Source organism: Leptosomus discolor, unplaced genomic scaffold (genome assembly GCF_034619465.1).
Source record: "Leptosomus discolor isolate bLepDis1 unplaced genomic scaffold, bLepDis1.hap2 HAP2_SCAFFOLD_140, whole genome shotgun sequence".
Taxonomy (NCBI): Eukaryota; Metazoa; Chordata; class Aves; order Leptosomiformes; family Leptosomidae; genus Leptosomus; species Leptosomus discolor.
In genome coordinates this window covers 1-13,658 of record NW_028237801.1, presented here as the reverse complement: position 1 = coordinate 13,658, position 13,658 = coordinate 1, and the positions used below count along the sequence as shown (strand labels likewise).

At 64.5% G+C, this 13,658-nt stretch overlaps 1 protein-coding gene across 1 annotated transcript; it reads left to right on the top strand.

The window, feature by feature from the left end:
• The first annotated feature begins 529 nt into the window (after nt 1–529).
• On the top strand, nt 530–8,375 carry SAE1 (SUMO1 activating enzyme subunit 1). The gene is made up of 9 exons (XM_086481062.1): nt 530–630; nt 2,998–3,109; nt 3,566–3,739; nt 4,038–4,180; nt 4,304–4,403; nt 5,126–5,231; nt 5,350–5,494; nt 8,086–8,155; nt 8,283–8,375. Exons 1-9 carry the CDS (start codon nt 530–532, stop codon nt 8,373–8,375), a joined length of 1,044 nt encoding a protein of 347 aa, XP_086337188.1.
• The last annotated feature ends 5,283 nt before the right edge of the window (nt 8,376–13,658 follow it).

The window sequence follows — 13,658 nt, the reverse complement described above, 5'->3', positions numbered from 1 at the left end:
ACTTGAGGGGGGGGGGGGGCGGAAAAACCCGAACGATGACGGAAAAACCCGAACGTGAGGCCGGAAAAAAAAACAAACCGAGCGATGACGGAAAAACCCGAGCGCCGCCTCCCCCCCCCCCCCCCCCCCCCCGCTTCAGCGAAACGCGACGGAGATTACCGAAGGTGTACGGAAGGTGGCGGGAACGCCCGAAAAGCGCCGAGGAGGTGAAGCGAGGACGAGTCCATCTCAGCGTGGAGGGGGGGGGGGAGGAACCGCTCAACTCAGCGCTCACGGGGAGGTTCCCCAAGCCGAGCGACGCAGCCGCACGCCTTCGTACGCGGAGCGAACGGCGGCAGAAGATGCTCGAGGTGGTTCTCCCGTAGACCCTCGGGGGCGATCCGGGACGGGGGGGGGTAGATATCCCCCCCCCCCCCGCCCCCCCCCGGTGGACGTGGAGCGGTGCCGGGTGCCGCGCGTGGCTCGCGCGGGCCGCCAGGCGGCGCTGCCCGAGCCGTGAGGCGGCGGTGGCGGCGGCGGCGGCGGCGGGATGGTGGAGAAGGAGGAGGGCGGCCCCGGCGGCATCAGCGAGGAGGAGGCGGCACAGTATGACCGGCAGATCCGGCTGTGGGGCCTCGAAGCCCAGAAGAGGTCAGTGGGGCTGGGGCCTGCGGGGGGGAACAGGAGGGAGACCCCTGTGGGGGGGTTCTAGAGGGGCTTGGGCGGGGGTGGGGGGGGGGGGTTGCTGAGGGGCCTGCGGCCTGTGAAGGGCCTTGTAGGAGCTTGAGGGGGGAGGGGGTGCTGGAGGGGCACTGCAATGCGAGGGGGCCTTGGACGGATTTGTGGGGGACCCTATGGGGCCTGGAGGGGCTTGTGGGGTCCACGCCGCCTGTCAGGGACCCTGTAGGAGCTTGTGGAGAGGCTGGAGGGGCTCTGCAATGTGAGGGGGGGGGGCCCTGGAGGGGCTTGTGGCGGGCCCTATAGGGCCTGGAGGGGCTTGTGGGGTCCACGCAGCCTGTCAGGGACCCTGTAGGAGCTTGTGGAGAGGCTGGAGGGGCTCTGCAATGTGAGGGGGGGCCTTGAAGGGGCTTCTGGGGAGCCCTGTAGAGCCCTGTAGAAGCTTGTAGGGCCCTATAGGGTCGAGGGGGGCCTTGGAGAAGCTTATGGGGGCCTTGAAGGGGCTGGGGGGGGGGCTTGTGGGGTCCCTGCAGCCTGTGAGGGACCTTGTAGGAGCTGGGGGGGGGGCTGGAGGGGCACTGAAATGTCAGGAGGGCCCTGGAGGGGTTTGTGGGGGGCCCTATAGGTCTCGGAGGGGCTTGTGGGGTCTACGCAGCCTGTGAGGGACCCTGTAGGAGCTTGTGGAGAGGCTGGAGGGGCTCTGCAATGTGAGGGGGGGCCTTGAAGGGGCTTCTGGGGAGCCCTATAGAGCCCTGTAGAAGCTTGTAGGGCCCTATAGGGTCGAGGGGGGCCTTGGAGAAGCTTATGGGGGCCTTGAAGGGGCTGGGGGGGGGGCTTGTGGGGTCCCTGCAGCCTGTGAGGGACCTTGTAGGAGCTGGGGGGGGGGGCTGGAGGGGCACTGCAATGTCAGGAGGGCCCTGGAGGGGTTTGTGGGGGACCCTATAGGGCCCTGGAGGGGTTTGTGGGGGGCCCTATAGGTCTTGGAGGGGCTTGTGGGGTCTACGCAGCCTGGGAGGGACCCTGTAGGAGCTTGTGGAGAGGCTGGAGGGGCTCTGCAATGTGAGGGGGGGCCTTGAAGGGGCTTCTGGGGAGCCCTATAGAGCCCTGTAGGGGCCTATAGGGTCGAGGGGGGCCTTGAAGAGGCAGCGGGGGGGGCTTCTGGGGGTCCTGAGACCTGTGAGGGACCCTGTAGGAGCTGGGGAGGGGGCTGGAAGAGCTTGGGGGGGGCCCTATAGGGCCTTGGAGGGCTTCTGCAAGGACTGTAGCCACAGCCTGGGGTCCTCAGGAGCTGCAGAGAGGGGGTGGCAGTGGGGTACGTAAGCATATAGGGTCTATAGGGGCTTGTGGGGGGGTGTCTCTGCCTGACCTGTGAAACTGAGGCGTAGCCAAACTGGCTGTAGTCCACATTTGGGTGAAATTTGTGCCTCCTGGAATTGAAAATGGGGGAGAAAAAGAAAAGATAAATGGCTTCTGATTCATTCCCAGCCGGAATGGCAAAGCATCTGCTCCCACCCGTGGGTGCCTGGGTCTTTCCCTGCCAGAAACCTTCTTGCTCAGCCCCTGTTTTCCTCTATATAGGCTTTTTTTTTCCCCAGCTTTCGAGTTCTTTTTTTTTTTTGTGGTCCTTTTCTGCAGCCTGTCCGAATTTTTTGCTCGTTTTCCAATTTCTCAGTTGTTCCCCGGGAAGCAGCGAGGGGGTTGGTTGGGAGAAAGTGCAACACCCCCCAAACGGGACGATGAACGTGACGACGGTGCTGGTTGCAGCTAAAAACGAGCGTGGAAATAGGCCAGAAAAAGCAGGAGTCGCTCTGTTTAGCAGCCCAGATTATTGCTTGGTGCTGAGTAAACCTGATTTTGTCACAAAACCGATAGAACCTAATCGATAACCGCCTCCCAAGGAGGGGAGGGGGCGTATCTGAATGATAAAAGGCAAAGAAAACGCATCGCTTCGTTATTCAGCACACTTAAACCTTGCGTGTGCAGTTTCGTGCTGGAATAAATACCCACCAAAATGTCAAAATATCCCCTTAATTGTCATTTTCCCCCCATTAATTATAATTTATCCCCGTCCCAGTGCAGCTCCAGCCCTTTTTTTTTTTTTTTTTTTGCTGTTCTTCCCTCTTCCAAAGCTGCAAACTGTGAATTTTCCCTGAATTCCCCGCTCCTGCCAGCCTGCCTGTCGCTCTCTCTGCCTCCAAATCGCCTCAAACCCTCTTTTTTCCCCCCCGGAGGCGATGCCGAGGAGCGCGGGTTTTCCTCCCCCACCCTCGGTTTTATCCCCCGGGCGCCCCTTCCCCCCAACCTTTTTGGGGACGCTCCGACCGAGCGTTTCTACCGCAGGTTACGAGCTTCCCGGGTGCTGCTGGTGGGGATGAAAGGTTTGGGAGCCGAAGTGGCGAAGAACCTCATCTTGGCGGGAGTCAAAGGCTTGACCATGTTGGACCATCAGCAGGTGAGGAGCTCCCCAAACTCCCAAACCCTCCCCACGCCGGATGCCTCAATCGCTGCTTTTTTTTTGGGGGGGATAACCCCTCCGCTCCGGGTGGAATTCTGCCGGTTTTGGGGCACGCAGAGTTGGTGCTTCCAGGTTTTTTTTCGCATGGGGGCTACCCGAGCCGGAGCTTTGCGGCCAACCTCGCCGCCACGAGCCAGCGGCCTCTGGGTCACGGCGCGGCGTCTCCTCGGGCGCAAGAGGGAGCTGCGAGCTCGGGAGCGGGGAGAAGCTGCCGGGGGGGGGGGCGGGCGGGGGGAGCGAGGAATAACGCCAAATTTATCTTTTTGGCCCCTCTGATCATCTCACCGTGATTTTTTTCCTGCGGCGCGGGTGGCCTTCGCGGTTCATTCCCCGCTTTGGGGGCTTTTCCCACCCTTCCTGGAGCCTCATCTCTCCGTTTTCCTCCCGTTTCAGGTTTCCCAGGAGGACACCCGAGCTCAATTCCTCATCCCCGGGGGTTCCTTGGGCCGCAACCGAGCCGAAGCCTCGCTGGAGCGGGCGCAGAACCTCAACCCCATGGTGGACGTCAAAGCCGACGCCGAGAGCGTGGAGAGCAAACCCGAGGAGTTCTTCACCCAGTTCGACGCCGTACGTGCCACGAGGGGGGCGGGGGGAAAAAAGATCGGAGGGAAGGATTTAATTACCAAATATCTGTGATTTGCTTCGTTTCCCCGATTCCCTCTGAAATTATCCAGCAACAGGACACTGCATCCCCCTAACCTAATTATTCCCGGGGCGAAGACTCGCTGGAATTAGCCAGGGAAGCGGGGGGGGGGGGGCGGAATGGATAACGCCGTGACTAAACCACCAAATTTACCCAGAACCTTCCCCAGGGAGGATTCCAGAGGGAAAAATTGGGGTTCAACGTGGCGATTTCTACCTGCAGGTCTGCCTGACCTGCTGCTCCCGGGACGTCATGGTGCGAATCGATCAAATTTGCCACCAAAACGGCGTCAAGTTCTTCACCGGCGACGTTTTTGGCTACCACGGTTACATGTTTGCCGACCTCGGGGAGCACGAATTCGTGGAGTGAGTTGAGGGGAAAACGGGTGGTGAGAGGAGGGCTGTGGTGATCCCTGGTTCTCCCAGCCGGCTCCAAACCCTAAAATCATGATTTTTCTTTATTTCTGGGTTTTTTTTAATCCTCTGTAGAGAGAAAACCAAAATCACCAAAGTCAACCCCGGTGTGGAAGACGGGCCGGACGCCAAAAAAGCCAAACTCGACCCGGCGGAGACCACCATGGTGAAAAAGGTGAGGGGAAAACCCCCCCCTCCTGCTTTGCCAAAACTCCCCTCGCTGCTGCTGCTGGTTTTTTTCCTCTTTTCCTCTGGTCTAAAGCACTTTTATACTGGTTTTACTGGGCAAGGGGGGCAGCTTTGTGTGTCAGCCAGGCCATAAAAGCTCCATTGTTGGTGCTGTCAGCTGAGCGGGAGAGGGCTTGGAAGGGGGGGGGGGGGCGGGGGGGCCGGGAATCTCAGAGAGGGCTTGAGGAGGGGGGGGTTGGAAAAATCCCTCTTTTCACATGGAAATTCCTCCGGCCGGGGGCATTGTTTTGGGCTCCCAGCTGGAAATTTCAAGGAGGAGGAGTGGAAATCCCCCTGCTTTTCCCTGCTGGGGAGAAGCGGAGCTGAGGCAGCAGCTCAACACCCTTTTTCCCTGCCCCCCCCCCCCCCACTCCCTCCCTGCCCTTTTGTCACCTCGGAAGGTTTGGGAATATTCCCTGGATGCCGAGGGAACCAGCTGTCACCCTCCCAAATTCCTCCGGAGCCCTGTGCCCCCAAAAGCTTCCCCCCCCCCTCCCCCAGTATCCGTCACCTCAAGGGACACTTTCAACCTCTATTCCGAGCTGGTTTTTTCTGAGGAAAAAAAATCCAGGATTTCCGCTGGATAAACCCCGTTTGGAGTCTTGGGGGGGTGGGGGGTGGGAAGCTTTTCTCAAGGGGACCCCCCCAAACGCCGCCTCTCCCCCGCAGCGGGTGCTTTTCTGCCAGCTGAAGGAAGCCCTGGCCGTCGACTGGAGCGGGGAGAAGGCGAAGGCGGCGCTGAAACGCACCACGCCGGATTATTTCCTCCTCCAAGGTCAGGCCCTCCCGAAATTTGGCTTCAGCCGGTTGCCAAATCCCCCGGTTTCTCCCCAATCGCCGGGAACGGGGTGACTCCCCCCCCCCCCCCCACCTCCCTCCTTCCCCTCTCGCAGTGCTGCTGAAATTCCGCACGGATAACGGCCGCGATCCCTCGCCCCAAAACTACGCCGAGGACTCGAAGCTGCTGCTCCAGATCCGCCGCGACGTCCTGGAGGGGCTGGGGCTCGGCGCCGAGCTGCTGCCGGAGGAATTCGTCAGGTGCGGGGATGGGGGAGCCGAGCGCGGCGCCGGCGCCGCGGTAGCCGGGATCGTGCCTCGCCCGAGGGATCGCCGGGTGCCGGGGGAGCTCCGGTGGGCTCCGTTTAGCGGCAGATCTCGCGGGGAGACGCGCTGTTCCCGGCAGATCTGGCCGGGAGACGCTCCGTTTGGCCCCAGATCTGGCCGGGAGACGCGCTCTTCCCGGCGGGTCTGGCCGGGAGACGCGCTCTTCCCGGCGGGTCTGGCCGGGAGACGCGCTCTTCCCGGCGGGTCTGGCCGGGAGACGCGCTCTTCCCGGCGGGTCTGGCCGGGAGACGCGCTCTTCCCGGCGGGTCTGGCCGGGAGACGCGCTCTTCCCGGCGGGTCTGGCCGGGAGACGCGCTCTTCCCGGCGGGTCTGGCCGGGAGACGCGCTCTTCCCGGCGGGTCTGGCCGGGAGACGCCCGTTTGGCCCCAGATCTGGCCGGGAGACGCGCTATTCCCTGGGAGATGCGCTTTCCCTGGCAGATCTCACCAGGAGATGCGCTTTTCCTGGCAAATCTGGCCAGGAGATGCCCGTTTGGCCCCAAATCTGACTGGGAGATGCCCTTTTTCCCCGGGAGACGCGCTTTCCCCGGCAGATCTCACCAGGAGACATCGCGTTTGGCCCCAAATCTGGCCGGGAGACGCGCTTTTCCCTGGGAGATGCGCTTTCCCCGGCAGATCTGGCCGGGAGACGCCCGTTTGGCCCCAGATCTGGCCGGGAGACGCACTTTTCCCGGCAGATCTCACTGGGAGATGCCTGTTTGGCCACAGATCTGACCAGGAGATGCCCTTTTCCCCGGCAGATCTCGCCGGGAGATGTGCTTTTCCCCGGCAGATCTCGCCGGGAGATGTGCTTTTCCCCGGCAGATCTCGCCGGGAGATGTGCTTTTCCCCGGCAGATCTCGCCGGGAGATGTGCTTTTCCCCGGCAGATCTCACCGGGAGATGCCCATTTGGCCCCAAATCTGTCCGGGAGACGCACTTTTCCCGGCAGATCTCACGGGACATGCACTTTTCCTGGCAAATCTGGCCGGGAGATGCCCGTTTGGCCCCAAATCTGGTCGGGAGACGCACTTTTCCCAGCAGATCTCACCGGGAGACATCCCGTTTGGCCACAGATCTCACCGGGAGACGTGCTTTTCCCCGGGAGATGCGCTTTCCCCGGCAGATCTCACCGGGAGATGCACTTTTCCCTGGCAAATCTGGCCGGGAGACGCCCGTTTGGCCCCAAATCTGGCCGGGAGACGCGCTTTTCCCTGGGAGATGCGCTTTCCCTGGCAGATCTCACCGGGACATGCACTTTTCCTGGCAAATCTGGCCGGGAGATGCCCATTTGGCCCCAAATCTGTCTGGGAGACGCACTTTTCCCAGCAGATCTCACCGGGAGACATCCCATTTGGCCACAGATCTCACTGGGAGACGCACTTTTCTCTGGGAGATGCGCTTTTCCTGGCAAATCTGGCCGGGAGGCGCCCGTTTGGCCCCAGATCTGGCTGGGAGACACACTCTTCCCGGCAGATCTCACCGGGAGACGCGCTTTTCCCCAGGAGATGTTCTTTCCCCCGGCAGATCTCACCGGGAGATACACTTTTCCTGGGCAAATCTGACCGGGAGACACCCTTTTTCCCCGGGAGATGCACTTTTCCCGGCAGGTCTCACTGGGACACATCCCATTTGGCCCCAAATCTGGCGGGAGATGTACTTTTCCCGGCAGATCTGACCGGGAGATGCCCGTTGGGCCCCAGATCTGACCGGGAGATGCCCGTTGGGCCCCAAATCTGACCGGGAGACGCGCTTTTTTCCGGCAGATCTCACCGGGAGACATCCCGTTGGGCCCCAAATCTCACCGGGAAGACGCACTCTTCCCGGCAGATCTGACCGGGAGATGCCCGTTGGGCCCCAAATCTGACCGGGAGACGCGCTTTTCCCCGGCAGATCTCACCAGGAAATATCCCGTTTGGCTACAAATCTCACCGGGAGCCGCCTTTTTCCCCACAAACCTGACCGGGAGACATCCCGTTTGGCCGCAAACCTTCCCCGGGAGGACGCCGGCGGTGACCTGAGCCGCCGCCCGCCCCGCTGTGGCCTTGCTTTTCCTCCGGGTCATCCTCACCGGGGATTACCGGCGCGGGCAGCGCGGCGGCGGCGGCGGCTCACCGCCTTCCCCAAGGCCTTGGGTGCCGCGGAGCTTTTGAAGCCGGGGTCTGGGATGCCGAGCGATCCCAGCCGGCGCAGAGAAACCCCCGCCCCGTGCTCCGCGTCCTCGCGGTGACACCGAACCCCACCGCGGTCACCGGGAACTCCCCCGGCCCGACCCAGCGTGTTGGCGCACGCCGCGGGCCGGGAATGGCGGGAATGCGCCGGCATTTTGAGGGGCTTATTTTTTAGCGAGGCGGCACGAAACGGGGAGGGGACGCGGCGGTGTCGCCGCTGGCTCCTTTTGGGGCAAAACCTCCGTGTTTTGGGGAGACCCTCAAGCTTTTTTTTTTTTGGGGGGGGGGGGGAACAACACCTTTTTTGGGGGGGGGGGGGGGCTTTGCCCGTTGAATTTCTTTTCCTTTCCTTCCAGCTATTGCTTTTCCGAAATGGCTCCTGTCTGCGCCGTGGTCGGAGGCGTCCTGGGCCAGGAGGTGGTCAAGGTAGACTTTGGGGGGGGCTGGAGCCATGTTGAGGGGGGGGGGGGGGTCTGCACGCCGTGTGTGTGTCCCCTTGCTCCCCAAAAACCCCTTGTTTTCCCCCCCCCCCCCCCTCCCGCCCCCTCCCCAGGCCCTGTCCCAGCGGGACCCCCCCCACAACAACTTCTTCTTCTTCGACGGCATCAAAGGCAACGGGATCGTGGAGTGTCTGGGCCCCAGCTGAGCTCGGGGGAACCCCCCCCCCCCCCCCCCACTTTGGGGTTTGGGGGGGGGGGGCTGGGAGGGTGAAACCCACCCCCCCTCCCCACTGGTAACGGGGTAAATTTGGGGTGCGGCCAGCACCGGGTGGGGTTTGGGGGGGGTTTTTTTTTTGGGGTTAATAAAATCGTTTGGTTTTTTTTTTTTTTTTCTAAAAAGTGGTTTATTTCGGGGCTGGAGTGGGCACTGGGCCCCCCCCCCCCCCCCCCCCCCCCCCCAAAATCCTGTGCAGCCCCACCCCTGCGACCCAAAACCCCCCAGCCCCCCCCCCCCCCCCCCCGGCACCCGCCAAATTCCATGGCCTCCCACTGCTGCACCCCCAAACCTCATGGACCCCCACCCCTGCGGACCCCTACCCCTGCAGACCCCAAACCTCACAGCCCCCCCAAACCTCACGGCCCCCCCAAACCTCACGGACCCCCAGTCCCATGGACCCCCAAATGCTGCAGCTCTAAACCCCATAAGCCCCCCAAACCTATGGACCCCCAAATCCTGCAGCCCCAAACCTCCTGGACCCCCCAAAGATCATGGACCCCCCCCAAACACCATGGCTTCCCCAACCTCACGGGGCCCCCCCCCCCCAGTCCCATGCCTACCCCTGCACCCCCAAACCTCATGGATCCTCAAAACTGGACCCCCAAGCACTGCACCCCCAAACCTTATGGACCCCCAAATGCCATGGCCCCCAAATACTGGAGCCCCAAACCTCACAGCCCCCCAAACTCTACAGCCCCCCCCTCACCTTATGGACCCCCAAACCTTGAAGACCCCAAACCCCATGGACCCGCCCCAAACCCTGGAGCTCCAAACCCCACAGCCCCCCAAACCCTACAGCCCCCCCTCACCTTATGGACCCCCAAACCTCACGGATCTTCAGTTTTCATGGAACCCCAAGCCCCGCAGAGCCCACACCCCACGGACCCCCAAACCCTGCACCCCAAAACCCTATGGTGCCCCAAACCTCATGGGCCCCCCTTAAACCCTGCACCCCCAAACCTCATGGACCCCCAAACCTCATGGACCCCCCAGACACTGGAGCCCCAAACTCCCCAGCCCCCCATACTTCATGGACCCCCAAACCTCATAGACCCCAAACCCTGCACCCCCAAACCCCACAGTCCCCCAAACCCTGCACCCCCAAACCCCACAGACCCCCAAACCCTGCAGACCCCAAACACCATGGCCCCCCACACCCCCTGAACCCCAAACTCCATGGACCCCCTCCCTGTAGCCCCAAACCTCATGGCCCCCCAAACCCTGCAGCCCCCAAACCCCATAGCCCCCCAAACCCTGCAGACCTCCAAACCCACCCCCCCCACGCACCTTACGGACCCCCCCAAACCCTGCAGCCCCCCAAACCCAGCACCTCCAAACCCCATGAACCCCCAAACCCCAGGGACCCCCCTCCCTGTAGCCCCAAACCCCATAGCCCCCCCAAACCCTGCAGCCCCCCAAACCCAGCACCTCCAAACCCCATGAACCCCCAAACCCCAGGGACCCCCCTCCCTGTAGCCCCAAACCCCATAGCCCCCCCAAACCCTGCAGACCCCCAAACCCACCCCCCCACACACACACCTTACGGACCCCCCCAACCCCTGCAGACCCCCAACCCCAACACCTCCAAACCTCATAGACCCCCCCCCAAATGATAGACCCCCCCCCCAAACCCCATGGACCCCCCCAAACCGTGCAACCCGCCCCCCCCAAACGCGCCCCCCCACCGCCGCACACCCCTCTCCTTAAAATTCCTTTTATTGAAAAGAAACGTACAAAAAAATGACCGATTCTGTACAGCCGCTGCCCCCCCATATACAACCCCCCCCTATATTACAACGCCCCCCCTATATACAACCCCCCCTATATACAACCCCCCCTATATACAACGCCCCCCCTATATACAACACCCCCCCCTTATATACAACACCCCCCCTTATATACAACACCCCCCCTTATATACAACACCCCCCCCTATATACAGCTCCAACATACAGTATATACACAACCCCGGGGGGGGTGGGGTAGGGGGGCTGACCCCCCCCCCCCAGCACCATATTTTGGGGGGGCCACCCCCCCCCCCTCCCTCCCCTCCCCCAACACAATAAATTAAATAAATAGGAATTGAGGAGGGGGGGGGGGGTGTGATGATGATGATGCAGCAACGCCCCCCCCCCGGAGTTGGGGGAAGTTTGGGGGCAAGGAGAGCCCCCCCACACACACACACTTGCAGTAGGGGGGGGGTTACAAGGTGGGGTGAGGGGCAAGTGGGGGGGGGGGGGGGGTTGGGCTAGTTGCCCTCCCGCGCTGGCCACGCTCCCGCCTGCAGGTCGTAGCCGGCTCCCAGCAACTGCGAGACGAGGCGATGGAGGTGACCCCAAAAAACGCCGCCGCCGCCGCCGCCCCCGTTGCTCCCGCTGCCGGTGAGGTTGGAGGGGGCCCAATGAGCGTTAATTAACGGGGGCGGGGCGTTAATTTGGGGAAGGGGTGTGGTATATTCGGTGTATTTTAGGGGGGGTAGGGGGGGGGTCCCCCCCCCACCCTCGCGCCACCGCTGGCTCCCAGCCTTCTAGACCCGCTGCTATTTATAGCTTGTGAGTCAGCGGCTGGCTCGCACGCGCGCGTGCAAACAAGCCGGCGGCTTCTTCATTTTTGGGGGGAATTTGCCCGATTTTAGGCAAAAGAATGAATTTTTTTTTTTTTGGGGGGGGGTGTAGGGGGTGTTTTACCCTTCCCACCGCCTTACCTGCCGCTCGTAGGTCTGCTGGAAAGCATCGCCCAGGCGGCGAAGGCGGGCGCCCAGCTCTTGCTCGGGACCTTGGGGGGCTTCTCCGGGGGGGTGACCGTTAGGGACAGCCCCCCCTGGGCTCCCCAAACTTTGGGGGGGCCCTTCGGGGACCCCGTTTGCCGTAGGGTGCCCTAGAGTAAGGGGAGGGGGGGGGGGGGGGGTGGTGTGGGTGTCAGGCTGCCCCCTCCACCCCCAAAAGGAGGGGGCTGGGGAATGGGTGTGGGGACACCCCCCCACCCTCCGCGGGGATGGAGACCCCCCCCCTTCAAGGTGGGGGGACCCCCCCCCCCCCACCCACCCCCCCAAACCATCTGGGACTTACCGTGGGCTGCGGTGGGGAGGGGAGGGGGTTTCCCCTCGTCCCGTAGCGATAGAGAAGGAAGTTTGGCGGGGGGGGGGGGGACCCCGGGACAAGCGCAGCTCAGGCGGGGATGGCGGCGTGGGGTGGGGGGGGGGTCCCCCACGCAGGACCACCGCCCCCCCCCCCCGCCCCCCCCCCCTGCAGGCAGGATGTGCAGGCAGGGGGGAGGCAGCTTCGGCGACGCTCCCTTCCCGCAACGGTTTGGCCATCGCACCCGGGGGGCTCTGTGGGGGGCGGGGGGGGGGGGTCGTGTGTGTGACATGCGTGGGTGCGGGGGGGTCCCACTCATCGCGGGACAGCCGCCCCCCCCCCCCCCCCCAGCCGCTGTCACGCCGCTACGGCTCGCCAGGGGGCGCCCTGGGGAGCGGGCGGTGTTTGTAAACAAACCGGGCAGCGACCCCCCCCCCTCCAACCCCCCCACCCACGGAGACAGCGGGGACCCCCCCCCCACCCCCCCCACGGACACGCGTGTGCTTGTGTGTGTCCCCCCCCCAATGTGTCCCCCCCACGTTGTTTCCCCCCCCCCCCCCTTCTCCTCCGTCCCATGGAAGGGGGGGAGTGTTTGGCGGGGGGGGGGGTGTGTGCCGAGGGGGGGGGGGTCTGCCAGGGGGTGCCCCCCCCCCCCCGCTTCCCACGGGGGTCCCCACGCGTGACCCCCACCTCCCGCCACGCCGAGGGGTCCCCGACCCCCACCCTCCCCGCGACCAACCGACCGACCGACCGACCGACACCTCCCCCCCCCCCCCCCCCCCCCGGGGGTTGGGTGACCCACCCCCACCCCGTGTCACGCGTGGAGACCCCCCCCCCACGCCCCCCCCCCCCCCCCCCCCCCCTCCCACTCACTGCAGCTGCATGAACCGTGGGGCAGGAACGAGCGCTGCGATCGGCACCGGCACCGGCTCGGTCTGGCAGCGCGCTCTGAGCCAAAGCCCCGCCCACACCCCCCCCGCCCGTGACGTCACCCGCCCCCGCCCCGCCCCGCCCCGGACAAGTTCGGGCTTGTGCGACGGCGGCAGTCGGGGATCCCCCCGCCCCCACCCCCCGCCCCCCCCCCCCCTCCTTCTTCCACCTCCCCTCCCCCTTCACGGGGGGACACCCCCCCCCCCCTCCCCTCCTCTTCCCCCCTCCCCACGGCGGGGGCGGGTCCCGCGGAGGCCGCAGCCACTCAGCCGCCGCCGCCGTTTCCAGGGGAAGGTTTCGCCGCCGCCGCCGCCCCCGGTAACAGCGGGAAGGGGCCAACCAGGAACGGCGGAGGGTCCCCGCCCGGCCACCGGGACACCCCCCCCCCCCCCGCACACACCACCACGCCACCACCCCCACCCCGCTGCCTTTGCCTGGGGACGGCGCCGGGCCCCGACCTTTGACCCCCTGACCTTTGACCCCCCGCCCCGCTGCCCCGCCGGTCACCCCTGGCCCCGCCCCGACACCCCCCCCCCCCCCCGCCGCGGCCGGGCCCTGCGGCCGCCGCCGCCGCCGCCGCCCCCCCCCCCCCCCCCCCCCCCCCGCCCCGTCCCCGGGCTCTTTCCCCGCGCGCCTTCCCCTGCCCGCGCGCTGCCGCCGCCGCGCTCTCATTGGACGGAGCGGCCGCCGCCGCGGACCAATCGGAGGCCGCGGTGGCGCTGTATCCAGCGGAGCGCGCGAGCGTGCGGGAACCGGCGGGGCCGGGAGAGCGCGAGGGGCGCGGGGGCGGCTATAGGGGACGGGGGGTATAGGGGACGGGGGGTATAGGGGACATCAGGGGGTGTAGGGGACGTCATGGGGTATGGGGGACATCATCGGGTATAGGGGACATCAGTGGGTATGGGGGACATCAGTGGGTATGGGGGACAGGGGCTATAGGGGACAGGGGCTATAGGGGACATCATCAGGTGTAGGGGACGTGGGGTATGGGGGACATCAGTGGGTATAGGGGACATGGGGTATGAGGGACATCATCAGGTGTAGGGGACGTGGGGTATGGGGGACATCAGTGGGTATAGGGGATGTCATGGAGTATGGGGGACATCACGAGGTACAAGAGACATGGGCTATAGGGGACATCAGTGGGTATAGGGGACGTGGGGTATGGGGGACATCAGTGAGTAGAGGGGACGTCATCGGCTATA